The sequence below is a fragment of the Plecotus auritus genome (assembly GCF_963455305.1).
Source record: "Plecotus auritus genome assembly, chromosome: 1".
Taxonomy (NCBI): Eukaryota; Metazoa; Chordata; class Mammalia; order Chiroptera; family Vespertilionidae; genus Plecotus; species Plecotus auritus.
Genome location: NC_137770.1, coordinates 215,420,778 through 215,447,582, shown reverse-complemented (window position 1 = coordinate 215,447,582; position 26,805 = coordinate 215,420,778). Strand labels below are relative to the sequence as shown.

At 44.0% G+C, this 26,805-nt stretch overlaps 2 protein-coding genes across 4 annotated transcripts in view; one reads left to right on the top strand and one right to left on the bottom strand.

The window, feature by feature from the left end:
• The window catches only part of FIP1L1 (factor interacting with PAPOLA and CPSF1), a 97,647-nt gene extending 93,128 nt beyond the window's left edge, over nucleotides 1-4,519 (top strand). The window contains exon 19 of the mRNA XM_080660394.1: nucleotides 2,192-4,519. The gene's annotated coding sequence lies outside the window, so the exon portion shown is untranslated. The remainder of the gene's footprint in view (nucleotides 1-2,191) is intronic.
• LNX1 (ligand of numb-protein X 1) overlaps nucleotides 1-26,805 on the bottom strand; it is a 180,020-nt gene that overhangs the window by 11,343 nt on the left and 141,872 nt on the right. For all 3 annotated transcript variants that reach the window (XM_080660199.1, XM_080660200.1, XM_080660201.1), the window contains 5 exons: nucleotides 22,145-22,386; nucleotides 21,482-21,634; nucleotides 16,717-16,919; nucleotides 14,062-14,433; nucleotides 3,000-3,134 (listed from right to left, as the gene is read on the bottom strand). In XM_080660199.1, coding sequence (XP_080516325.1) covers nucleotides 3,000-3,134; nucleotides 14,062-14,433; nucleotides 16,717-16,919; nucleotides 21,482-21,634; nucleotides 22,145-22,386 — 1,105 coding nt within the window. The remainder of the gene's footprint in view (nucleotides 1-2,999; nucleotides 3,135-14,061; nucleotides 14,434-16,716; nucleotides 16,920-21,481; nucleotides 21,635-22,144; nucleotides 22,387-26,805) is intronic.

Below are 26,805 nucleotides of genomic sequence, written 5' to 3'. Positions count from 1 at the left end.
ATTTGAAAGTAGCAAAATTCCATATCTTATGAAATATTCCCAGAAGTTACATTGGCTTCACTCCTGCCACTCCAGTTAATAGGAATTCGTGAGGCTTTAATATTTGTTGTGAATAAATATTGCTGGAATAATGTGCAGATTGGCCAGCTACACCTTTGGGAAAAGGAAGGAAATACCTATTTGTTTCCTACTTAGGCAGGTTCAGGCAGGCAAACCAAGACTTAACATTTTAAAAAACCAGGTAAGTGAAACAGGTGTCAGGAGGAAAATTGGGACCTGCAACCCAGGATGTCTGATTCTAAATCCATGCTCCCCACTATCCCATTTTGCTTTTAGAGGTAACACTGAAACGCATGATCTAAATTAACTTACCAATGTTCAGGCATCTGTCAGAAAAACACATGAAAGAACTAATCACCCAGTTTTTCCAGAGGGAGTTTAACTACAGAACTCAACCCAAATCAAATTGTATCAAATAAGTCACATGACACATGTTTTGGTTGCAGAAAGTTATGTCCTCCCGGCTGCAGAGGTGTGTCATTTATGTTTTTACATGCAAGTCCCTGGAGATCAGAACCTCCTTTCACTTCGGTGCTTCTCAAACGGCCTTTCTGCACTGAGCAACTACGGGCTAAACAGACATGACTGGACTACCCCAGATAAGAAATGTGTCCATGTGTCCTGTGTCTCCCACATAGTTGCTTTACCCACAGGAGAGACACACCTGTGTTAGGAATGGAAAAGCCCAAGTGCTCCCTGTACCCAGACTTGCCTAACTGTGGTGGGGAGAGGAAAGTTAAATACAACAAAGTTAAATACAACAGAGATGTTCTTTTCCCCCCCGTTTTCTTCCCCACACCCCTTCCCTACTTTGGAGACTTGAGGGTGCTCCCTAATGTTTAAAACATGAATTACGATAAAACAGTTTAAGCTGATTAAAATATGTCAGGGCCACCAGTGTACTATCACTCAGCTATAAAATTACATAATAGAATATTTGCTTTGGGTTTTTAAAAAGCATTTTAGACATATTAAAAAATGCATAAAGATGAATATAACCTGCCCATATACCTTGCAACCCAGTGTCAGACATACATGTCCCATGTACAGCTGAGGTGCCTCTCTGACTTCCCTCTGGTCACATTCCCTTTCCTCTCTCAGAGGTAGGTAACCACACTCTGAAACTTGATGCCTATTGTTCTTTAACTTTTGAATTCATTAAAAACTTTTCTGTCTCACAAATCTTGGTTTGTCTTCTTTGGTATTTGAGTAATTTCACTTCCTGCTTTCAAAAAGCCATGTTGTTTCCTAAACAAAATACAACTTTAGTAGGATCATAAAAAACTAAACCATCAAAGAGCCATCTACGTCTTCATTGCATTTTTAAATATGCCACTTTTAATGTGTGCATGAGAACATTTCAGAAGGCAGAGAGAACTATAAATTAAAATGAAAATAATTACAATTTCTACTGGGCCAGTTTGTTATGCATGTTTTCCAGGAATTGAACATGAGAGAGGGTTTCAGCAAAAATTTGATCAGACCCTCCTGGCTCTTTCCATGGCTCATTGTGGTTAGGTAGAAGGGGTTATAAAACCACAGGGCTGGTGGAAGCTTCATTCTTAGTGGTTTAGTGAGCTAGGATATAATATGGTCTTGCTAACGCAATTATAATTAGTTAACTAGATTAAAACTTTTATTAAGAGAATAAACTAGTCTTCTATTAATAGCATTAAATTTATTTAAACACACTAATGGTATTTACTAGTGAAAAGACACCAGGGAATGCTTATCCATAAAATGTTTTAGCAACGAGGTACTTGGTCTGTTGAGATTGCTTATTGTAAATAAACCTGGAATTTATGGATTTATGGGGCATAGCTGGCTGGTAGGCTGGAGAAAGGGGAGAGGGAGTATCTGTGTAGGCTGTGTAATTAACAGCATACGAAGCAGAGATGTTCCAAAATCAAAATTTTGATTATAGTTTCTACATACATTGCTCAAAAATTCAAACTTGTGAATTATTCCAAACCGAAATCTAGCCTGATGTGGTATGTAGACATTCCCTAATCTGATGCAGGAAGAATGGGCTATCTATAAGATTTTTTAGTTACAAGTAATTTTTTAAATTATTTTTTATTGTCTAAAGTTTCACATGTTTTCTTTTTCCCCAATTGACCCCCTCCCCTAGTTACAAGTAATTTAATGAAACCGGATCCCAGAAGAAATGGCAGCCAGAAATTCATCACCATCACAAAAGGATGCCAAGTGGAGGCTATTGGACTCAACTGGGTCTAAGCAAGGTGTGTGTTGCTTAGACACCCAACCAAATGGAGAAGTTATGGCACTGCCTTTAACAATGGCCACAGACAGAAGTAGAAACTGGGCTGAGGCACCTCACTTAAAGAGGGGCTGCACATTGCTGACCTGCAGATACATGCTGCTTCATCCCTCGTTTTTAAAAATGTTTCTGGATTTCAATTCCATAAGACAGACATGTACTCTTTGGTTTGCCCAATCCTCACCACTTGCTAGTGTTACTTGAACTTCAAGTGTTTATATTATTTTTCTGGATCCTTCTACAAAAACAAACACCCTAAAAATAGCAGGGGAATTGTTCCTTTTCAGGCAGACTGGAAACTTCAAAATCCAGAAGCCAAGCAAACCTCTTGCTTCATTTCAAAGTGAATGAAAAACAGTCCTCAAACAAGATGAGTTGAAATAACATGACATCTATTTGGCTTAGACCAGAAATTATGAGGTCTGCAAGATCAGGTTTCAAAACTCTCCTGCATCTTCCTCTCTCCTGCTTGGATGGGAGACACCTGCTATCCCACCAGGTCTTGAAGATGGGACTCTGGGCTTTTACTGTTACAAGATAAGTCACATAGTGTTTAAGTGATGAAATCCAGAGATGACACTTAGAAATGTTAATGTGTGCAGCCTTCCCGAGAAATAGCTCACCGCAGAAGCAGTGGACGTACCCTGCTGGGCCTCACCTTGGGGTTGTGGCTCCTGGCGCCTGGCCCCGAGGACCGGTTGCCATTGCTGCTCCAGCTGGCTTCCTGAAAGATGTCAGGACTCTGCTGACGGGCCTGGCGGGACACGATGAGGTGGATGCGCCTTTCACTGGCCTGGGTGATAAGACACAGGCGTTAGCACTGGGAACCCAACCCAAGCACCAGGGTTACCGAGATGTGTGAGTTGGGTTTTACCTTTTTTTATGGAAAAAAGTGGTTTCTAGTATTTTTCATGGCAGTGCCCACTTTGTAATTTGACAACACAAGTCATTTCCTTTACCCCTTATCCAATGAATGGCTCTACCGTACACAGCCTGAAATGTTTGAGAAACTTTCCAGATAGAACAGGATGTACAGTATAAAGTAGCAGCCTTGTCAAACTCCAGACTGAAGGTGTGAGACCAAGGGTCAGCAGTAAAAAAAAAGCAGTAGAGTTATTGGCAGGAATGTTACTGCTGCAGAAAGAGAAATTCCGCGTCTGACGGTTTCAAACATCCGGGTACTGAAAATGATGAGCACTTCAGAACTACAGGGGTGACCCAGTGGCCCTAACACAGCCTGATCAAAGGCCTTTGCCTCAACCCTTTGCTTTTCATCTGACTACCATTAATTCTGACTACTAGTCCTCTCTGTCGTGTATGCTGATACTTGGACAGAGTGTTCCAAATAGCAAATACATTCCTCATTGGTAAGGTCCATTCCACACCATAAATGTGCAGGTTGACTTTCTGCCACCGAGGAGTTTCATGTGTGCCTGAGAGCATGAGAACTGCTGGTTGCTGAGGCTCCAGCTCTGCACGGCAGTGAGTCAAGACCTTGGGCCTGTGAAACATACATGAATAGGGCCTCCCGACCACCCAGTGAAGTAGACACTTGAGCTCACCCATCACCCTAGTAAAAGCTAACAGTGCCTGAGGCATGGCTAGATTTGATTAGAAAAGTCCCCTTCAAAATACTAGATTTGGGGACAAGGAAGGTAGAGAAGAGAGGAGTAAGTTCTAGGGGTTCCCATCTTCATCCCACCTCCTGACCACTCACAACCACAGCAGACCTGACATTGGCCTGCTTGCCTTCTTCCGTCACAGGCATGGTCATCAGACCACAGGAAAGTCAGGCCACGAAAGGAGCCACAGAAAGTCTTGCTTCATTTCTGGATTTGAATTCCATGATAGGAATTCAAATGAGCTCAGAAAGTGGGAACTGCCGGAAGCCAATTCCAGCATGTCAGCTGGGCTGAATCATCTGGGAATGGCTGAAAGGCATTTCCCCAAACCTGAAAAGGATGCATAAAATGATTGCTTGCTGCCAGACAGCTCAGGGCATCTTAATCTACATGTTATTGCCTCCTGGCCAAACACCTGAACAGCTGAAGGCAATTCCCCAATCTGACAATGGACTCTGTACAAACCCTACCCTTTGATGTGTATATCTTTACCTCGCCTTAGGACAAATTGTGTTAATAAAAAGCAAGGGGTCCTGAGACCCCTTGAGGAGAACTTAGTTCGTTTTAGCTAAATCTTCTCTGACTCCCTAAATGCCTTTCAAAATTATGTTTTGTCTCTGGACTCTTATTTAATTTATGCACATCCCCTTCTCCAGGTTTCCTGAACCCTTCTAGATGCCGGATCAAGACCCACCAGCATTAGGGAACCGAGCTATTTGCTTCCTGCCTCTTCTCTGCATCGTCCGTCCCACAAAACATAACTCACTTGCACTCTCAGGAACTAGGACCTTATTTGTGAAACCTTAAGCAGTAAGAACCCACCAATGACATCAGATTCCCACTGTGGTCCAGCACAGATCAGCCCAAACCTTCACAACTCTATATCCTTATATTAATAAACATCTCTCCTCAGGGCTTTCTGAAAATCTGGGGGTCAATTGGGTGGTTGTACATTAGATGAACTTTTAAGAAATATGCTGAAACACCATAAGGGTGTCTATTGTAAACATTGTGGTAGATGGTGGGCCAGTCAAATAGATTCATTTCACATGAAGTGAGCAAATCCTATCAAAAAGGACTCAAAAGCAAAGTTCAAGTCCTTCGCTCATTTTCGCTTCTGCGGGGCTACCCGGTACTTGCCCTTTCTCTGTTCCTTCACCTATTTCCACTCCCCTGGTGTTTTTCATCACATCTAAAGCCCGTGTCAGAACAGAACAAAAATAACAAGTCCAGGAAACAATAATGAGCAAGCTGACATGAAGAACTAAATTCAATTCTTGGAAGAGTATTTTGTAATCACTGTCCCTTTCTTAATACTGTAAGCCTCACTTATCTCAATGAGGTTATCTTTGTGAGCTTTCTGAAGCAAAAATTATTAAGAGATAAGAAGTGGCAAACATTCAAGTCAAAACTTCAATGGTTGGGCCCAAATTTGCTTATCTTCAGGGAAACTCCGATGTTTCCAAGGCTCTGGGCACCAGGTTTGTCTCTAGGCCGTCATACTGTGCTGCGTTCACTCTGGACCAGGAATGTGACCTGACCACCTCATAAAAGTTTAGAAAATCCAAGACTTACATGTCGAATCAGCTTGCCAGGCAAAATCCAAAATGGCAAGGAACAGCCTTCAAGAGCTATTTAATTCACATTGCGAGCACGAATTTCTCACTGGATTTTCAAATGCTAACTTTTATTAAGTTGTTGGCAGGAAGAACAGTCCAATAAATAACCTTGGTTATCGATTTACGTGGAAATAAATTCCCTGCAAGGCTGGATCTGTGGCTCTCACCAGCCACCTTATAAATTGCTCTCAGCAAGACTCTATCTGATGCACTTTCTTTCCTAGCTTTTGAAGTCAAAGGTAGAAAATAGGCTAATGTGTTTGTCCTGGCTCCTATTCCCAGGAACAGCTGGATTCAGTGTCGAGAAACAGGCCTTAGCATCAGTCTTTCTTTCCATGGAGATGAATCTGGTGTAAATATGGAATGAGGGTGAGAAGGTGGGCGAGGGGGAGACAAAGACTGAATGAAGGAGAGAATGGCAGAAACTTGTTTATTTCATACAGACATAAACATGTGCCAGAGAGATGGGTGCAGCAGACCCGTCATTTAAATAAATGCTCAAAGGAAGAACATGCTATAGGTCGGAGGTAGGGCAGCTTCCCTCTTGCATCACTTGGGTGTTACAGTTTGGATGGGAGGACTGTTGAACAACTGTGGCTGGCTCAAGTAGTAGACAAGGCAAGAGCTAGATCCTCTCACTTCAAGTTTCCTCTCCTCTCTCCCTAAGCATCCTCAGTGTTGCTCTAGACCAGTGGTCGGCAAACTCATTAGTCAACAGAGCGGCAAACCACGGCTCGTGAGCCGTGGTTTGCTGACCACGGCTCTAGACAAACTCTGGGCACAGTGGTCACAAGTTGCACAGCCCAATGGCTGTGCCATATACTCCTTTCTCTTCCAAGAAAGATCCATGCATTAAACTCCCTCTCTCCTTTCGGGTTAGAGGAAAGGGATTCTGTTGACATCCACATTCTCCATTGTGCATCTCAGCTTATTGGCAACCATTCTCTCCTCGCAGCTGGTGTATGCCTGCTCTGGGCCAGGCACTTCACTAAGAGCCTTGGGGACATGCTCCTGCCCTCAGGGCCCTTGTCCTGCTTCAGGGACAGTCAGAAGCAGGTGCCATGAAAGAGATGTGGTTAACACACAGAGTTTCAGAGGCAGAGCCAATTACTTCTATTTAAAACTAGAGGCCCAGTGCACGAAATTCGTGCATGGGGGGGTGAGTCCCTCAGCCCAGCCTGCAACGACACAAGCGTTCTGTGCCTGGCCTGGCCAGAGGCCCTCCACAGCTGGGTGCAAAACGCTTGCCTCATCACCGGGGCAACAACGCAAGCGTTCCCCCCCGCCCCGGCCGCTCCGTGCCCGCTGCCTAGAGGTCCTCAATGGTCGGGGTGGAAAGCTTGTCTTGTTGCCGTGGTGACAAAGCAAGCATTCCGCCAGGCTGCTCACACTGCCGCTCTCAGCGGCTGCTCCCTCAGGACTGGGGGACTCTGGTGGGGCTGAGAGGACTGGGCGCCGCCATCTTGTGGCTATGGGCGCTTCCATGTTTGTGATGGAGTGATGGTCAATTTGCATATTCCCTCTTTATTAGATAGGATAAGCTGTTTACAGAGTTTTTCTCTACTTAGCATTTCATCAGTTAACATCACAGGTCTTAATGACTACTATTTCTTTAAAAACAACCTCATTCTGCATCTGCATACCCCACAGGTTTCTTTTCCAAGGAACCCCAAGTGAGACAATCTAGCTTTCACTGATTCTCAGTGTGTACCTGTGAGGATAGCTCTTTCTAAGCTTTCTGGAGTTTTCCCCACTTCAGCTTCCCTTCCAGCAACTGCTCAAGTGTTCTCCCATTCTGTGCTCCCACAGCCCTGGGGACTATGGAGAACTGGCTCCATACAGTTAAAAAGTCACAGACATGGAAGAGATGTCAGACATCATCTATCCCAGCTTTTTCTCTGTAGCCCATGCTTCAAGTCCCCTGCAAAATCCTTGCCATGTTGTCACCGGCTCATTCCTCCCATGACAGTGGACTTGCTGTGTCCCAAGGCAGTCAGGCCATTTTTAGATTGCACTAATGAGCAAGTTTGTCCTCAGGTTCAGCTTACATTTGCCATTCTCTTGCTTGCCCATTGGTTCTGGCCACGTCCTCCAGGGTAACCCAGAGTCAATTTCCACGTGACAACCCTATCTGATGATAACTCTCATTGCCCTCGCTTAACTCTTTTCCTTTCCAGGGCAAGTATTGCTAGTTTCTTCAATATTTAATATATTTTCAAGTCATCTCAAAAACTTGAACTCTGGACTCATTTTAATAACTGTGTGTGTGTGTTTGCGTCTGTGTGTACACACAACAGATCTGGAGCTAGAAAACGAGTTCTAGTCTGACCATCACAGTCATGGAGTAGGTACAAGGGTGTGTGAGGTTTTTTTTGTTTGCTTGTTTTTTGCTGGTGAACCAGTTATACCCAGAACCTCATTGATAGAGTTCCCATTTTGCCATTTCATACATGCATAGGGGGGTGTCTCTATGTTTTTTGAAGCCAAGAATTCCATGGGTGTCTGCCTTCATCATTACTGATCAATTGAAAAATGACAGTGAGGTTTTAGAACCCGGCTATGGAACACATGACAGCCTTCCAGCCTGGCTCTGAGATCATGCATGGCACACAGACCCTTCATGGCAATGCAGCCAACAGAAGGCATCAGAACAGGGCTGCTGATTGCTATGTTAGAAAAATACCAAAGTCGTGAGTTATTCCTAGTGATATGGCAATGTCCTACACAACAAGGTACAGAAACAAAGTTCTTGTCCTAACTCACCCTCCAGTGAGCAAGAGAACTTCTAAGAAATAAAAGTCCCTCTCACTGAGCAAAAGCTAGAGGGCTCTAGAAACATACATTCAGATGAGCTAATGGTGCACTGTAAGCTGATATTCCCCCTATGAGCTCCATGAAAGCAAATCTGGTGTGTGTCAATTTGTTCACTATTGAAATGTTAGCACCTAGCATAGTGCCTGGTACATTTTAAAAAGAATTTGTGAATACCTTCTGCTGAGAGGCCGCAGCTGCTTTAGTGAGCTCAGAGTAATCAAAGTCTGGCCAAGGAGAAAGGAAATCAAGGAGGCTGTGAGGAAAAGATGACTAGGAACCTTAGGATTAGACCAGGATGGAAAACAAGATTTGACATAGCAATTTGGTGTATTTTCCCCGCTAGATTCTAGCGCCATATTCATCCTTACGTTTGAAGAAGCACATATCTTTTAGGGACTAAGAAGTTAATGATGATGGTGGTATTACAGATACAGGGTCATGCAGATGTCAGTGACAAGGTCAAAATCAGAATTTAGTTTTTGAGTTCCTGAAGCTGCTGATCACTGAGTCAGCAGAATGACCCCACTCCTTTGCCTCAAACAACTTTTTCTTTTTTAATGGTATCTAGAAAAACATGCATGTGAGGTAGTTTGGAGAAAAGTAGTGAAGTTTCAATTTCCTATAATATTTGCAATGTGTACCTGTGATGAGAGTCACTCCTAAAATTCTAAGCTGTACAGTTTACCAAGTCATGCTTTATCATGAATGTATGAAATTTAGAGCTTTATGTAAAAATTATTTGGACTGTAAGAATTCAGTTCAGAAGAATCTTTTAAAATCTATATAGTAACCTATGAACATTAGATTTACCACAATCCCATGCTAAGAAAATTGGTTTAAATAGGGATTTAATGCTATATATGCTGTGCTCATCTATAAAAAGCACACAGATCTAGCAGGTCTCATTTCACTGGCTCCAGGGAACAAAAGTGTTGCCTTTTCCCAATTATATAGTGGAACTCATGAGCTGGAATAGCATATTTAGAACAAGTAGGTAATGTGTGTAGTTTGTTATTTGCTTTCTGCCTCTGTCTAAAGGCCAGACACCTTCTTTTTAAAAATCTGAAGAGCATGGTTGCCAGTTGTTCTTTGAAGAAATAACTTTTCATTTAAATAGTAATTCATGCAAAGGAGGGGGGAGGCAATCACACATATGTCAGTATTAATGAAAACCCATCTTATCACCATCTCTAAAACTAGCTGCATTTTTTTTTTTTAGCTTGTGCATTGAGTCTGAAAGTTGCCTGGGGTAAAAAGGCACAAGGAGGATACTAAAATCTGAAATTCATGATTATTTTCTTTATTTATTAAATGTATATATTTGAACTCCTAAGTAAATAGGCACCCACTGATCCAGAATTACAGATAGATGAGAACACCTCAAAATAGGCATTAACTCTCAGAATAAATCATTCTCATGTGGGACACTGGATAGATATAAAAGCTGAATTACCAAGGTATCGAATGTTCAGATGTCTTTTTGCCTTCAGGCTCTCAAATCTTGGGTCCATATTTCTTTGTCCTCTCATTTTAGGTTATGACACCAGACAGTTCCACAAAGCTGTCTCTTTCACAGTTACTCTAGCCATGGTGCTCAAAAATCTTAAGTCAACACGTAGAATAATAAAGTTGTACTAAGTTCTAAATCAGTCCACTGCCCACAGTTCAAGCTTCTATCTCCTTACATCTCCCCTCGTCAGGAGCCTGACTCTCTCTGTCTCTAACTCTGGGGTCTGGCACCCAGGCTGCTGCTGAGTAAGCTGAGATTAGGACTCCACATATGTAAAGTTGGTCAAATTTAAAACAGTTGTGGTTTCCCTGTAATAACTTTCCCCTGAAATAATGTGGAGAGAGGCAGAAGCGTGGTACTGTGGGAGAAGACATGACCAGAGGACGTGTTGCCTGGGAACTTCTTTGTCAGGCAAATATGAGTCATGGAGTAGGTACAAGGCCAGTGCTGCCACGGGTTGGCTGGAAATCTATGAGTTTTAACCTTTGAAGGGTATTTAGTTGAAGGCCCGCAGCTTGGTGTGTGTTACAAGTATCACACAAACAGGTAAAATCCACTCTTGTGATTGCTTAACTGGGTTTTCCCAACATTCTATTTTTTTCCATTTCTTTTCCAACTAGCTTTGCCCATTTTTTTTTTTTTAATCATCCTCCCTTGCTTATAAAGCACATTGGCTTTGTTTAGTAAGCAGAAGAATCTTTTAGGAAGTCCCACTATTAGGCAAGATTTCATAAATTAACGTTCTCAGGGGAAAAAATGTTTTTCCTCCTCCGTTACTAATCTACAAAAGTAGCATGCCATATGTAATCATATGTAGGATGCCAAATTTTTCCAAATGACACAAGTAGGGGAGGTTTTGTTTTGCTTATTGCAAAGTATAAGTTGGCAGATGATCTCCAGAATGAATGCAAGTTGCACTGTTGACCTGCAGAGGGCGCTAACAAGTGTAACACAAGAAGTCTAGTTTTTACAGAGAAAAAAATTAATGCTTAGAGTGCAGTTTCTTTATGAAGAAAAACAACAAGGAATCTTTCCTTTTCATGGGTTAATGTCTTCATAAACATTGTCTATTTTCTCTCTCATTTTTTCTCACAGATAAGAATCCTCAGCTTAATAATGACCTGACTGTATTTGAGATCAGAGACAGGAATATATTCCAAGCTCTACAAGGTCAGGAACTGTGTCAGTCTTGTTCCCCATTGTACCACCCACCTCTGGGCACATAGGAGGTGCTCAGCCAATAACAACTGAACAAATTCAAGTGGACAAAAATAAAGATTCTAGTCCAGGCCAGCATGGTTCAGTTGGTTGAGTCGTCATGTGCACCAAAAGGTTGCTGGTTTGAGTCCCAGTCAGGGCACATGCCCACGTTGTGGGTTCGGTCCCCAGTTGGGGTGCGTATGGGAGGAAACTGATTGATGTTTCTCTCTTTTCCTTTCTCCCTCCCTTCCACTCTCTCTAAAATCAATAAAAATATATTTTAAAATAGAGATTCTATCTTGGGAACAAAGATTTGGTGCTTGTGCTTTGGTAAATGGTTTGACAAAAAATCCCTAGAGATGGAATGTGTAAATTATATTTATTTACATTTTTATAATTTGACTCAATTTATTCATTCAACAAATATGTATTGAGTGTTTACTATTGCCAGGCATTTCTCTAAGTGCTTGAGATATGATACTCTAACATACTCTACTAAATTGGCAGCTAATAACTAGTTGATAGAAAAACAATATAAAGCAGATTAGAGGATATAGAATTGTGAGTAGTAAGTGATATTTTAAATGGGATTGTCAGAGTGACATTTGAGAAGAGACCTGAATTGTGGGAGTGAGTTTTACAGGTACTTGGAAGAGTCTTCCAGTCAGAAGGACAGCAAGAACGTCCCACGTGACTGAGCTGGGTAAGCAAAGGGGAGAATACTAAAAATTCTTCCCTTTGCTTAGGAAGTGGAGATGGAGACATAAGTAAAGGCCAGATTACGTATGGCTCTACAGGCCAGTGTTAGGTTTGGAATTTTTAATGTAAGTGTCTTGGGAAGCATCAGAGAGCTGAGCACAAGAGAGGGAGATGATGGCCTTGACTTTGTAAAGTGGTCGTTCTCACTGCTGTGTGAAGGGCAGAGGCAGAGGACTGAGTGTAGAAGCAAGGAGACCAGGTAACAGGTTCTTACGGTGGCCAAACCAAAGCTGATGGCCTGGCTGAAGGAAAGTGGTGACAAATGGATTGTGGGAGGGGGATATTAAAAAGAGTAAAGATTCTTTTTGGCCCAAGTAACTGGGTAAATGGTGGTGCCATTTTTAGAGACTGGGAAAGACTGAGGGAAGAGCAGGTATGACAAGGGGTGGAGTGGAAGGAAGACAAGGGTTCGGTTTTGGACATTAAATTTGAAATGCCTTTTAGACATCCACATGGAGAAACCAAGCGGGCAGTGGAATATGAGTTGTGGTCTTCAGAGGAGTTGAGGCTGGGACTGTGAACTTGGGAACAGATGGCATAAACTCCAGAAGGGAAATGCCTCTTGTAACTCTGCTTTAATTTACTGCCTGCATAACCTCACACCCTGTTGGGAAGATCCATTAGGCTGAGAATCACCTTGGAATTAGGACATCACGGAGAGCCACAGTTCAGGAGCCAAGGCGCAACGTGTCCTTCCTATTCTGGTGGATGGAGCGAGCAGGGTAAGGCCCCTTGGACCCTCTGCTCAAGTTGTCCACATTTAAAATGACAGTATTCTCCACCATGTGGTCTCCTCAAAGAACAGGGATCAGACACACATGATATTGAAAAGTGTTGCCAACACCAGGAACTCCATGGCTGGAACCCGAAGGTGGGAAGATTTATTAGGATTTAGATAATCAAGCCCTTAGGGCAGGCTCTGTTATGTCACCCTCCATGGATCTAGGTATAAGATTCAGTCAACTACCGAGGCGAACTCACTGTTGAAGTCACTTCAGTTGCTAAGTGGAAGCTGACATGATGGGCTGGAGAATGGCAAATATTCTTAAGACACCCTGCCCCAGGTATTAACCACTGCCCTAACAGGCTTTCGCAACATGTTCTTTTGTGTTGTATCTCCTTAGAATGAGCCTTCCTGCTTCGCCCACCCAGAGAACTTCTGATTTCTCAAAGCCCCGGTTCAAGATCTTCCTCCTCTGGAGAATTCCTAGGCCCATCTAAGCAAAAATCTCGCCTTTACCTGTGCAGCACAGTGCTTAATGTCTCCATTCCAGGACTGTCACACCACGTGGCAGCCATTTAGAAAAAGCCCACCTGCCCTATTAGATTGGGGGTTCCTTTGGGAAGACAGCCAGAGTGTCATCACCTCTCTGTTCCCTGCACCTCACCCAGGACTAGTCAAGCAGCAGAAACGTAATACATACAGTATTGAGTGAGTTAAGTGAATGAATGGGTTAGAATTAAAAAACAAACAAACAAAAAAAACACACAAAAAAACAGAACAAAGCCTATTCTTCTAAGAATAATCTGGAAGCTCAGTGAACTTTGGAAAAACTAATGGTGACTCAGCTCAAGACAACAAGATGCATGTTGGGGGTTGATGACATCACACTGGTTAGAAAGTGAATTATTCTGAACCAATGTTGCGCTACTGGGAACTCTATTTGCCTGAATGATCAATAATTTCTCTCTGTCTTTTATTAGGGGACTTCCTCCAAAGTTCATACTTGAGTTTCTATGGGCGTTCCAAGGGGGCCTGGATGTAGCCAGAGAGATGAGGCTTAGCCTTAGCCAATCCTATAGAGGCTCTGTCCACAGGATCGCTGGAGGGTGCATAGCCCCACTTCTATGGCAGTTAGTACAAGGGGATGTATATATCTGAATGACCGCTGGGTCTGCACCTAACATACTGGGTACAGGGATGACACAGCCCTGCTGACCTTGAGCGATCTTACCCTGGTGAGCTTACAGCACACAGCCCGATGTGTTTACCTGCATTAGACTGGTGGATGGATGGCCAAGCCTAAGGAATGTCCACAATCCCAAACCACATTACTTGCTTGAGTAATATTCTTACCTGGCCCTTCAATTTGACTCCTCGAATGGGAGGCACTGTGTGTCACATTGGTAGTAACAGGACACATGGTCAAGGTGGTGGAGTTTTTGACCCGGATCTAGGAAGGACCTGTGACCCACCTGGATCAGATGAGCTGCGCTCTCTGGGCTGCCGTATCTGAGGTCATGTCCATTGATGGCTAACACACGGTCGTTCTCCTCCAGCTGACCGTGTCGGTCCGCCACACCGCCATCCAACACGTTGAAAATGAATACCCCAGGTTCATCCACCTTGCGCACCAGTTTTATCCCAAGCTGCTCCTCAGGGCTGCTTTTGTTGAGAATCACATGGAAACTGTCATCGCGGGGCCCATAGCTGTCCAGCGCCTGCCCGTTGTTCCTGCTCCGGAACTTCTGCTCCCGCAGCACCGTGAGCCACAGCACCCGGCAGGGCTGCCGCAGCAGGCGCAGGGCGTAGTTGTGACGGACGTTGCTGATGTCCATCCCGTTGACCTGGGGGAGGGGACCCAGCTGTCAGTTCCGCCTGCGACGCCCCTTCCCAAGAGGCCCAGGCCCACAGAATCACCAGGGCCGGTCCACAGAGCCGCTCTGCTCTGCCCAAATATCCCCATCTTCCCACATTACTCCACATTACTTGCTGTGAGGTCACCTGTACCACCGTCATAGGTCTCAGTGGAAACCATCTTTCTGCTACCTCACCCTGACACAAGCCCCCACACATTTATTTATGCAATCCAAACTCTCAGTTTTTCATTTGGAGTGGGGGGAAAAAGGAATCAAAAGTAGGAAAAGGCAAATGAGAATAGAAAACATTCCATTGTGCTCAAGGATAATAGTAAACTGCTGTTCAATTCAAACTGAGGTGACTTTTTTTTTTTTTCCCAAAGCCCCCAAATGAATTTTTCTCCCTGGGTCACCCATACTGCATGTCAGTCCCCACTACTGTGTGTGTGTGTGTGTGTGTGTGTGTGTGTGTGTGTGTGTGAGAGAGAGAGAGAGAGAGGGGGGGGGGGAGATGGGGAAGGGGAGAGAGTCAGGTCTGCAACGTCTTTTGCCCATGTTCTCAACAAAAGAAAAAAAAATCTCTGTAGTTTCAAACAAACTGATGTGAATAGAAGTTTCTAGGTTCTTTTATTGAAAGGCTGGGTCACTTTATGATGCTACTTAAAGATCCTCAAGCTCAGCCCTCTCATTTGTGCCTCTTTAAAGATCTGCCTCCGGATGCCTGGTGGCGCTTTCTGGGTTTGATTACCCTGCTAAGCAGGCGCAGCCCCCAGTGGTAGGTGCTGCTCTGGAAGAGAAGATTCACACAGCGCTCTGTGCTTAGGGAGCGAGGCCCCACCGAAGAGAAACAATCTTCTTGAATTTCTATGGTTTGGTAAGAAATCTTGGGCTTGCAGCCAACTGTTAGAGGAGCTTCGCAGTGAGATTGTAAAAGGCCTTCCTGCGGCGTACAGTCGCCAGTTTTCTGCTGCGTCTCCAGGGGTGGAGGGAGGCTCCCTCCTGCACAGACAAGGCTCGCCATCTCTGTCCAAGCCCAGGTGAGCTTAAAGACCTAGCTCTGCTTGGCTGCCTTATCCTGTGTCTGGTTTCCCCCATCGCGTCCAGGCCAAGGGAAGGTCAGGGTCGCTCGCTAAACAGTCCTGGCAGTTCTTTTGCCTGCAAGTGCCAGTTGAAGGCTGTAAGAATAAAAATGTTTTATTATGCAACCCTCCCAGGCAGCATAGTTTCCACCAGAATCGGGAGGACGCCATGCGGAGTATCGCAGATTGCACACGCTGACTGTCCCTTGGGGTTGATGGGCCCTGCCTTGTACTCCACCCTTGAAAGCCAATCGGAATTTCAGTTTTTTCTACGATAAGTGCTTTCAATTTTCTCTTATTCCCAAGAGTAAGAACTCCTGCCCAAAGAAACTGCTCATGATGTGTCAGGAGCTGGCCCCTCAGCAACCTAGAAGGGGTGGGATGAAACTGTCATCTGAGTATCAGACAGGAAATATATGACCAGGGAGAAATTCCTTGTCCCTTTTGGCACATGCTTGACTTCTGTCTGATAAACAACTCTTCCTTTATCCTTTCTCTTCTTCTGAAAATTACTCCCAGACGTTCTTCCCCTCAACCAAGCCTCACAGGACAGTAATGCCCAAAGCTTTCTGTCCCCCACCTGTCTCCCTAGAATGTCTCTGGGTTAGCAGGAATAATTTAGGGATGACATTTTTTTTTTCATGGGGGGCCATTAAGCAACTGGAAATTTACTTTAGAGTCGTGTGTGAATGCAAATGATTAGATAAAATACAAAGTGTTCCATTAGTCTACTTTAAAAACAATTTCAGAAGACATATGCTCTAGTTTTATATTATTTTATATTATATTACATAAAGTAGGAGGGAGGGGTAGGAAGAAGGAGAGAGAGGAAGAGGAGAAGGAAGAGAGGGGAGGTAGAGGAAGGGAAGAGAGAGGATGGAAGAAGCTAGAGGGTAAAGAAAGAAGAAGGAGGGGAAGCCAGACAAAATGATAGAGATAGGAAGAAATATTTATATAAAGAGAGAAAGGAGAGTGAAAGAATGAGAAAGGGAGAGAGAGGAACAAAGACCTATCTCAATTAAATTGTAAATCTCATATTAAGAACATATCAACATAGTAACTATGAAAAGTAATTGCTCCATATTTATTTTAGTATTTCATCCATGCATCCATGCATCCACCCACTCAGTTAATTGCTCCGAGGTGATTTTTATTAAGCTCCTTTTCATGGCCTCACAGCCATGGTCTCTACCTTTAGTATGATGTCTCCTGGCAGTAGCCGGCCGTCTCTGGCAATCACCCCATCACGATAGATGTGTTGGATAATGATATGGACCAGCGGGGTTTCACTGCCTCCCACAAGCCTAATGGAGAGGCTTTCATTGGGATCCACTCTATTAATCTTGATGCTGGTAATTTCACCGTCTGGAATCAGGTGATACAACCTTGGAAAGACTAAAATGGACAAAGATAGTATTTACTTTTAGACGCCCACCCAATGGACATTTCCAGCCACTCTTCTTCTTGCCAAACTTTGGTTTCAGCCAAACTAAACTATGCATACATGTTTTCCATTTTCCTTCCTGCATGCCAGCATAAGTTTCTTTGCCTGGAATGTTTTTTATTCTAGGCCTGAACCCAAGTCTTCCTTCAAGGCCTGCATAAAATGATCCTTTCCAATTAAACTCTGCCCTCATCCCCCGTCCCCTGTTCTCTCTCAACATCCCATTTCCCATAAAACTCTCTTCATTTCTCATAGCATTCAACCTTCTGTTATTTTTCATGCCCATTTCTTTTTAAAAAATGTTTTATTGATTTTTTTTAGAGAGACGGGAAAGGAGAGGGGGAGAGAGAGAAATGATGAGAGAGAAACATCGATTGGCTGCCTTCTGCATGCCCCCTACTGGGGATTAAGTCCACAACCTGGGCATGTGCTCTGACAGGGAATCGAACCAGTGGCCTCTTGGTTCATGGGTTGACCCTCAACCACTGAGCCACACTGGCCTGGCTCATGCCAATTTCTTATATCTTCCATTGAACTCTAAGATACTTGAGTACAATTTCTGGCTCCTCTGGAGTTCTGTGCACAGATCTCTGCACATGGAGACTGCAGCCAATGTTTGGGTGAACAGAAAGGAATGAATGAATGAATGAATGAATGACCCGCCCTTATGGAGTAGACTGCAGTTTCCTCACCTACTTATCAAGGAACAAAACAGAACAAATCTGCTCTTATGCTCTCTCAGATCATTTTGAAGATTTCTTCCTGAAAGTTTCCACTTTTCAGGCTTAGAGGCTCACCGGTCCTCTCTACCAGACACGTTTGTCAATAAAGGAAGTCCAAACAGCCTGATTCATGATTAAGAAAAGAGCCCCAGACTCAGTTGGTGGCTTTAAGAGGTTTGGCCACCGATCTGCCACAATCATAATTCAGAGCCAGGAGACTCAGACATCATCATGGCTGGCATTTGCAAACTTGATCTTTTAACTGAGGACTCTTCTTTCCCGTGAAATATGTCCTGCGCCCACCCCCACCCCACTGTGCCCACACACAGATCTGCTCTAGTCCGTGTGCAGCTAGATAGCAAGTCAAGCCTTTATTTTTCAAGTGAGGACATTTGAGCTCAGAGCGGGGAAGTGATGTGACTGGTTGGAGGTCATGTCACTTACGTAGGTGGCCCTCAGAGCCAGGTCAGAACCCAGGGCTCCTGATGACCACCCTTCCCATCACCTGCCTCAGGTGTCCCTGGAGTCAGGGGTTCACAGCCAGGTGACAGGCCCACAGGGGGCTTTCCCTTTAGATCTGTAAGCCAGCAGCGCCACTGGCACTGTTCTCCACCTGGGTTTGGAGAGAAGTGTACAGAGGGGATGCCTAACGTGCTGGCCAGGCTACACCAAGTGGGTGGAGGAAGGACTCCTCCTGAGTTGCTTGAGTTTGGATGAGAAGGGCAGAGATGCTTCTGTCTCCTGTAGCTGCTGACAGCTGCCTCTGCCCCAAATTCTCCCTGAATTAAGTCATCTTGGGAAGATCAAGACCGCACGCCTGGTTCTGCAAAGTACACTCTTTGTGACTGTTATCGAAACCCATGACCCTAGTCCATTTTCCCTAATGAACTCTGAGTTCACTAATGAGCCCTCAACTCTCTAGGAACAATACAGAAAGAATTCAAGTTATTTCTAAGTATTGTAGCACATGAGAAACAAAGCAATTTAGGGCCAGAGAGAGCCAGAGACGTTGTAAATGCGGGTCCTTAACCTCCCCTGGGATTTAATTTCAAGTGAGTGAGTGGCTTTGCTGTGAGGCCGTGGGCAGCCGTCTTAATCTGCCAGTTCCTGGTGCTAACAGCATGAGGGTGACCGAGTTCAATTAATGTTTAAGCTACTCCAGTTACATTAAGTAGACACACGGCAATCATTTGTTGGAACAGGTTTGGTGACAAGGGAATGGAAATTTAAAAAAATTATTTTGAGCAAAGAAAGATTTAGAAAGAGTCAAAGCTGCCCATTTTTTCCCTCTCCTCCCCCTCTCTCCCAGCAGATTTACAAAAACCATACATCCAAACCTAGTTGATTTGATAATCCGAGAGGACACACCCAATCACACTTGTAAATGATGCTAATTAGAGCCACCCCAGTGAGACCCCAGTGACCTTAAAGTAAGTTTTAAACTGCCAAACTTGTGTTGGTCTAGACCACTGGGACTCTAGGACAAAACAAACTTGTTCAATATTCTGTCTTCCCTCATGGACTAAGGAATATAATGTTATTTACTAAGAGTTTAATATAGGCTGAGCATTGAGCTAAGTGATTGGCACGCACAGTTTTTTTTTTGTTGTTTTTGTTTTTGTCCTAACAATCCTATGAAGTACGTAATTATTATCCCTGCTTTTTTAGATGGTGAAACACCGAAGCTTAGAGAAGTTAAGTAACCTGGCCAGGATCATGCAGCCAATAAGTAGTAGGGGCAGTCTCTTTACGGATATAAAGATATGGCTAACCCACACCACGAGAGTTCACCAGTATCACTACCAGCCCCCCTGAGTCCTCATACCTCACCCTATTCCAGGGCAATAGCTTCCCGGAGCATCTCAGGAAGTCCGTTCTCTCCCACTCTAGGTCCCCTGACACAGAACACGGCTGCCACCCCCATCTTTCTGAAACATGGCTCCAATCCTGCAACAATCCCACCCAAGTTTTCAGGTGGATACAAGTCCAGACTCCTAATGGCATCCAGCACCCTCTCTGATCTGACCTAAGGAATCTCCCACTACTTTCCAACACAGTCAAGATCGCAATGTCCACCCAAATCAGAAACCACTCCTTAAACAGGGACAACACTGCCCTGCTCGGAACTGACGCTGCTCTCCCTGTGGCTGCCATTGTCATTCATGTGCACCTCACTCTATGGCATTCTATTTTCCTTTAGTCTTGAATGAACCTCTTGAAGCCAGGAACTGGATTTTATATGCTTCATAAAAAATTACAGAGCCTCGGCTAGTGCCTTATACATAGAAACCTCTTATTAAAAACGTTTCTGCAATAAACATGCAAATAAATCTTAGTCATGCAGGAGAGAACTTTATATAGAGTGTCATTAAGGAGCCTTTAGTAAGAAAGGAAGACTGACATAAAGGAAATTCTAATCATGTCACGTATTCATTGCACACACATTCAGCAAACACCATTATGCACCAGATCCTGTGTTTGGCTTTGAGAGTACAAAAGCTCAGAAGAAGAACCCTTGCCCTTATAGGTACAGTTATAATGAAAGGTGGTCAATGCGATAATAGAGATCCAGGTGCTTTAAGAATACAAAAGAAGGGGGACTGAGGGAATCACAGAGGGCTTCAAGGAGGAGGCAAAGCCCATGCTGGAAGGAGGCATTAGAATACCAGATGAAGGAGAGTGGAAGTGCAGGTTGGACAACAGCATGGAAGTGAGCAAAAGAGTATTTACAGGACTGGGATAGTAACTTCGGGATAGTTAATGCAAGCAAGGTGTGTGTGAGTACGTGTGTATGTGTGTGTGTGGGAGCATGTGCGTGCATGTGTATATGAGTGAGCATGTGCGTACAGGGTGAGAGGTGATAAGTGAGCAAGAAGGGGTGTTATAACACTGCTTACAAAGTCTCTGAAGGCAGTGGTTGGGGCTCTACCAACCAACGCCCCAGAGAGAAGGGTACTTAACCAGTAGTTAAGAGAGTGGGTTCTGGAGCCGGAGACCTGGTTTAAAATCCTGTGTGTGCCATTTTCTAGCTGGGTGACTTTGGGCTAGTGACTTAATGTCTCTGGGCCTGTTTCCTCATGTGTAATATGAGCATGATAATCCCTTAGTGTTATGATATCTAAATGACTTAGAACACTACCTAGCACAGAGAAAAAGCTCATTTTTTAAGCTAATATTATTACTACCCTGCAGTTCTAATATAAAATGAAGGAAACGGGACAGTATTTCCTCAGCTCCATTTATATTTGAGAAAACACATAGGATCTAAGGTCCAATAACAACTTTGCATGGATTCTAGAGCCACATTACCGGCGTTCAACATTTAGTAAGGTACTTTGGGCAAGCTAAGGAACCTCCCTATGCCTCAGTTTCCTCATCTATCAAACAGCTACTTTCTAGGGTTATTGTGTGGATCACATGAGCGAATGCATGGAAAACACTCAGAACCATGTTATCATACCTCGTTGTAATAAGAACCACCAGTAGTTACACAGCATTTCCCAGGCACTGTTCTCACTGCTTTTCACTTATCAGCTATGATTATTCTTTGTATGTGTTAAGCTAGTACCTGAAGGTAAGGGTTCTCACCACATTCCCCTCAGCCTATGGAAAAAGAGAACAATGATTTTTGCTTGCAGTTACTTATATGAGAACCAGGCTAATTGGGGTAAGAAATATTTTATACCCGTGGGAAGAGAGTTGTCACAGAAAGTGAGTGGCAGTCAGGTTGTCATCACCCAGACATCATTCTGGAAGGCCAGCCCATTCCCGGCCTGCGGGAGTTCATTTACCTTCAGGGGGAGTGGTGCTTTCAGAATTTTCTCCGCCCTCGTCAGCTTGATTGGCAACCACGCTTCCACTCTTTGTCCTTCGCAGAACACTCAAAGCTCGGTTTATTTTTTTAAACGATCTGCTTCTAATAGAGGATCGCTCGAAGGGCCGTGCTGAGGAAAGGAGACAAGGAACAGTGGCCACACAGTCACAGAAACCCTCCCTTAGGCACGCGTCTGGTAAGACATGCGCAGGAAAACACACACGGTGATCGCTGCTAGGTGGCAGGGTGATAGAATTCACTTAGGAATGCTTTCTAAATTTCTCTACAAGGAAATTGCATGGCTTGTTTAAAATCTGCTTTTCTTTTTTTCCTGGACTGGACTGAACAGACCAGCACCTTTCTTGAGCAGCATGGATGGGAAGGAACTGACACGGCAGGCGTGATGAATCATTAGGCCTGGCTTCAACCCCTTACACCAACTCAGATTACACACATTTTTAATGATCTGAGGGACTCGTGGTTCTATTTCACTTTGGAGAATTGGACATTGCATCGCTACCAGAATGACTTCTCTTTTAAAAACACACACACATTTCGAGAACTTTCCACAGTGACTATTCCACGGAGGGCCACCCCAAGGCAAGGGGCTCATTCCCCGACAACCACCCATTTGACTCACCCCTCATTCGGTTGCTCCGGTCAAAGTCTGATGGGCTGTCTGCTGGCTGCCCATCCTCTGCCGCGGACACGTAGGCAGGGTTGTCCAGGCCAGGCTCGTCTGTCATTAAGGCGATGGTGGCAGCTGCAGAAACCTCCGGGAAGAGTGTGGTGGCCGCGAGGCTCGCACAGCCGTCCGCACAGCCATCCTGGGAGCGCCTCTTCCTGTCCTTGGTTAGGCCATAGTGGGAGGCGCCTTTACAGCTGCAAGAAAACCAGGAGAAGTGGCTCCAGCTTTGCTTCTTACCCACCAGCCTCTGCTAGAGAGTAGCACGCTGGCTACTCCCCAAGCTTGATTTGTTCACCCCTAGATCTACCTCCCTTTTCATACGTCCGTACTCAGCATACCCTTGCCAACAAAATGAACTGATAATTTGAGATAAATTTTGAAAGATGCTCCTTACATTCTCCCAAAGCAATCTCCATACTGGCCTCTGGAATGCACATTTATGAAAGTTGTCAAGGTGTCTTCGAGACTAGGGCTTGAGGCTGGTGATCTTAGCTATCTGGATGGTAATTCCTTCTTGCTGGTGTTTATTTTGACCACCAAAGTGCTTAGTCACATTCCCAGTCCTGTCTTTTGGGTTTAGCTCCCAGAGCTCTGAACATAAATACCAAGTTCCTCCCAGATTCCATATTTAACTGCCCCTGGAAACAGAGTCGCCACCACCACAAGGCCACAGGAATTTACTCTGCGTTGCTATTCTTGAGAGGCGGGCTTGCTAGCTTCCCTTCTCTACATCTGGGCTAGTCTCAGTGAGGCTCCCACGCACTGAAACATCTCATTCATTGTCATGTCTTCTAACATTGGGCGAGTAAAACAACATCCATAATCTTAAAAAAACAATAAAAGGACAGAAAACGTAATTGTCTATACCCATTTACCACCCATGTTAAAGAGCAGGCCCACGGGCTAGGGGACCAGGGTCTGAGTTGATCTAGGTCCATATTTTGCTATGAATGTACGTCTGTGTGCCACTGGCAAGTCGTTTCAGTCTTAGGTAGGGTTTTGGTCAGAAAATGGTGATGATTGAACTGTCTCCTTGCACGGTGGTGAGGAAGTAGCCACAGATAGCCACACCGCGTCTACAGTTGTTGTGAGGGCAGAAATGATATCGGTGAGCCCTTTTAAGAAGTGGCCATTTGCATATAATGGATGTGCTAATTAGTATTTTTTAAAAAATCAACTCATTACACAAAACCTTATATGGCTGAGCCATTTTACACACTTAATCTCAGCCTAAAGAACAAGAAGCGATGAGCTGTTTTAAATAACGCAGTGGAGTGACTACTTGGAGTGATGCTTCATGTAAGAGGCTTGAAAGTAAACAGAACCAAATGGCAGTCTACAGTCAACATGCAGACAGGATTTATAGGGCCCCTGGAACCACATAGCGGGTGAAGAGCAGGGCCTATTGTCCCGGTCAGAATTCTTGCTTTCAAGTTTACCAAGCTGTGTGATCTGGGGCAATTCTGTTAACCTTGTTAAACTTCTAATCTGCACATACACCTTCGGTTGCTGTGAGGTCTGGCTGACATTAAGTCTTGTCGAGAGTTTAGTACCTGACCAGATAGATAGATGGTTTTCAATCGATTGTAGCTGCTTGCACAATCTATCCATTCTAAGATGCTCCTTTTTTCACACTCTCACATCTCCGAGGATGCACGAGGGCTGACGGCTCATACAGCTTCTGTTGCAAGCCGAAGCCATGATGCAGGTGCCGCTGCCCCAGCATGGCAAACACGGCACAGCTGTCCCTTGACACCCCTACTGAGTCACATCCACTCTCGGTACTGCAACATGGAGTTTAATGGTCATTAAATGTCTTAGAAGAAGTTACATTATGATTCAGGATTGAAATGAAAAGCTACTGTATATTTAGAAAGTCTCAAAAACAGCAGTGGTATGTACATTTGGTATCAGTAAAGCAAATATTCCTTGTTAGAAGGAGGACAGAAATTCCACATTTTCTTGCCAGGAGACAAGCAAATGCTTTATTTGCTTAGAAAGATACCCCCCAAGGAGATGAAAAGTGGTGTTACATTTTGTTATTGAGATCATGCAAAAGGATTGGCCTAGTTTATGCCAAACAACACAACTAGAGGGCAGGAGAAGTCACCAATTCATCTCCATGGATTTCAAAGCCCCAAGTGTCTGATGTGACCAACCCACACATCACAGGGATATCTTTGAAGGTGTTTTGAGATAATTCAACCAGTGGCAGATTTTTACATTTTCTTTTCTTGTTGATACATGAAATATAATGTTTCTTATAATCAGTGGCATCTTAGATTGGATGAATGTGGTTTTGCTATTGGTAGAAAGGGACTTTGATTATATAACCCTACACCCTTATCTTATCGAAGAAGAAACAGGCCTCCAGCTTCTAATGCTAGTCTTTCCCCACTGAAAGCGTTCAAGCTCCCTGTTTGAATTGATGAGGTTTTACTCTTCTGATGAGCTACTCTGGCTTGGAATTGTTCTGCTTAAAAATAGCAAAGCGACTGATATGGGAAACTGAAAAATTGGAAGAAACACTGTGTGATGGAAAAAATAAAAGCCAGCGTGCATTTGAGCAACTCCAAAGTCATAAATACACAAGTGGAACACTTCCATGCAAGCCAGCAGTGTTTGGTTAGCCATGCATGGGAAGGAAGTTCCTAGACTATTTAGTTGGACTGGGAAGAGTCTCTTTTCTTGGGCAGCAATGCCCTTGCCCTTAGCCATGTGCCCTTCCAGAGCAGGAAATGAATTTTCCTATTGGACAAATGGCTGGCAAAGGGACAAGCCATGGCTTTGGGGGTGGGAGTGGGAGGGAGGGCATAGCACATCCCAGTGGAAAAATGGTGGCATCCTATTCTGCTGCCTCATTTGTGTGGAGGTTAAAGATTTTAAAAGTATTCCAAGGCCACAGCATTAAGAAACCATTGCTGTTTCACACCCTTGGAGTTCCAAAGACACGTTTGAGTCCAGGAAAAGAAAACTTCATAACATGGGTAAGAAAGCCTTCCCCATGGCCTCATATCACGGCTATCCTTACGATGGCCGGAGAGGGTACAGAATCTAGACTTAATTTACCGTTCTGGCTCATAAGCCTTCGTAAAACGGTTCTGCTAAAGCAACTCATACTTTAGTTGCCTATTCATAGTGTTTCCTACTCCAGTTTCTTGGCTTAGCTTGAAATCTGAGGCACAGAGTGATCTATGAAGGTAGCAGCTTGTACTTAGTAATTATCTCTTTTGTGTTGACTAATAAGTGGGGCCGCTTGATTTACAAGCACAAAAGAGGGGAGGACAGAGGAAGAGCTGATTAGCATTGGCTAATACAGGAACATACGGTGAACCCTGGGTTGTGTTCAAAGCAAGCAGGATTTATTCTCCCTTTAAGTTATCCTGAGCACTAAGTACTCTCAGGTGGTGATGGGCGATGGCCATGAACTTGAAGGATGAACATAAGGAACATGGAAAACCATTTTTCAAACAAACCATGCACTTCTGATATGCTCTCTGTTCAGCACAGCAACTCTGAAAGTCATTTATTTATTTTCTGCTGTTGTTAATAATGGAGTTGGGATCTCGAGCTCCTATATCAAAGTGAGCTGGATGCAAGTTAGTCTTAATATAAGAATGCTGACGCTGGTGCACCGTGGAATATTGCCCTTTTTGCAAGGGTGGGGAGCAAGAAGAGAAAATGAACCCCCTTCTTGTAAAAATTCTTGAGCCCATGGTTTCGCTATTAACAGCAGTTGACATGAAGCCGGATGGACCCAGGCATAATTCACAGAGGCTCTGATGGGGTGTCCTCTGCTGAGTGCAGCACACCGGGCAACACAAGCTGGCTTGCAGGGGAGGGCTCGCTTCTGAGGGTGAGCTATCCACTATGACAGAAGAATAAAAGCTGTCCACAAGAAAACGAGTCTCAATACTCTCATCACAACAGTCTGGGTAACTCTACAACCTCCCTTTGATCTAACTTTCCTTACATTCTTTCTCTCTTGGTTCACTTCTGAGTTAGGTAAACACTGGGGCTGCTCTTCATATTGAGTTCATTAATTGCCCGGTCTGGTCCTACTTGAAGTGAGGCTTGCAAACTCATATGCTAGTCAGGTGAGGAAATGAGGGAGGTCGGGCTGGGAGGGGAGGACCATGGTGAGCAGTGTTTCAAAAATGCAGCAGCCTATACAGCCTACAGACTTTGCTGAGCATTGCCCCAAGAAGACCAGCTCAAGAGCAATTATGCAAAAAAAAAAAAAAAAAAAGGAAGACATCTAAATTAGAAAGCAAGAAGTAAAACTGTCATGATTTGTAGGTGACATGATATTATATATAGAAAACCCTAAAGACTCCACCAAGAAAACTGGTAGAACTAACAAATTCAGTAAAGTTGGAGGATACCAAGTCAATATACAAAAATATGTTGCATTTCTGTACACTAATAATTATCTGTCAGAAAAATTGTATAGAAATAGGAACCCTGGTACACTATTGGTAGGAAAGTAAAATGGTGAAGCCATTATGGAAAACACTATGAAGGTTCCTCAAAAAATTAAAAATAGAACTACCATAGGATCCAGCAATTCCACTTTTGGGTATTTATCCAAGGACATAGAAAACACTAATTTG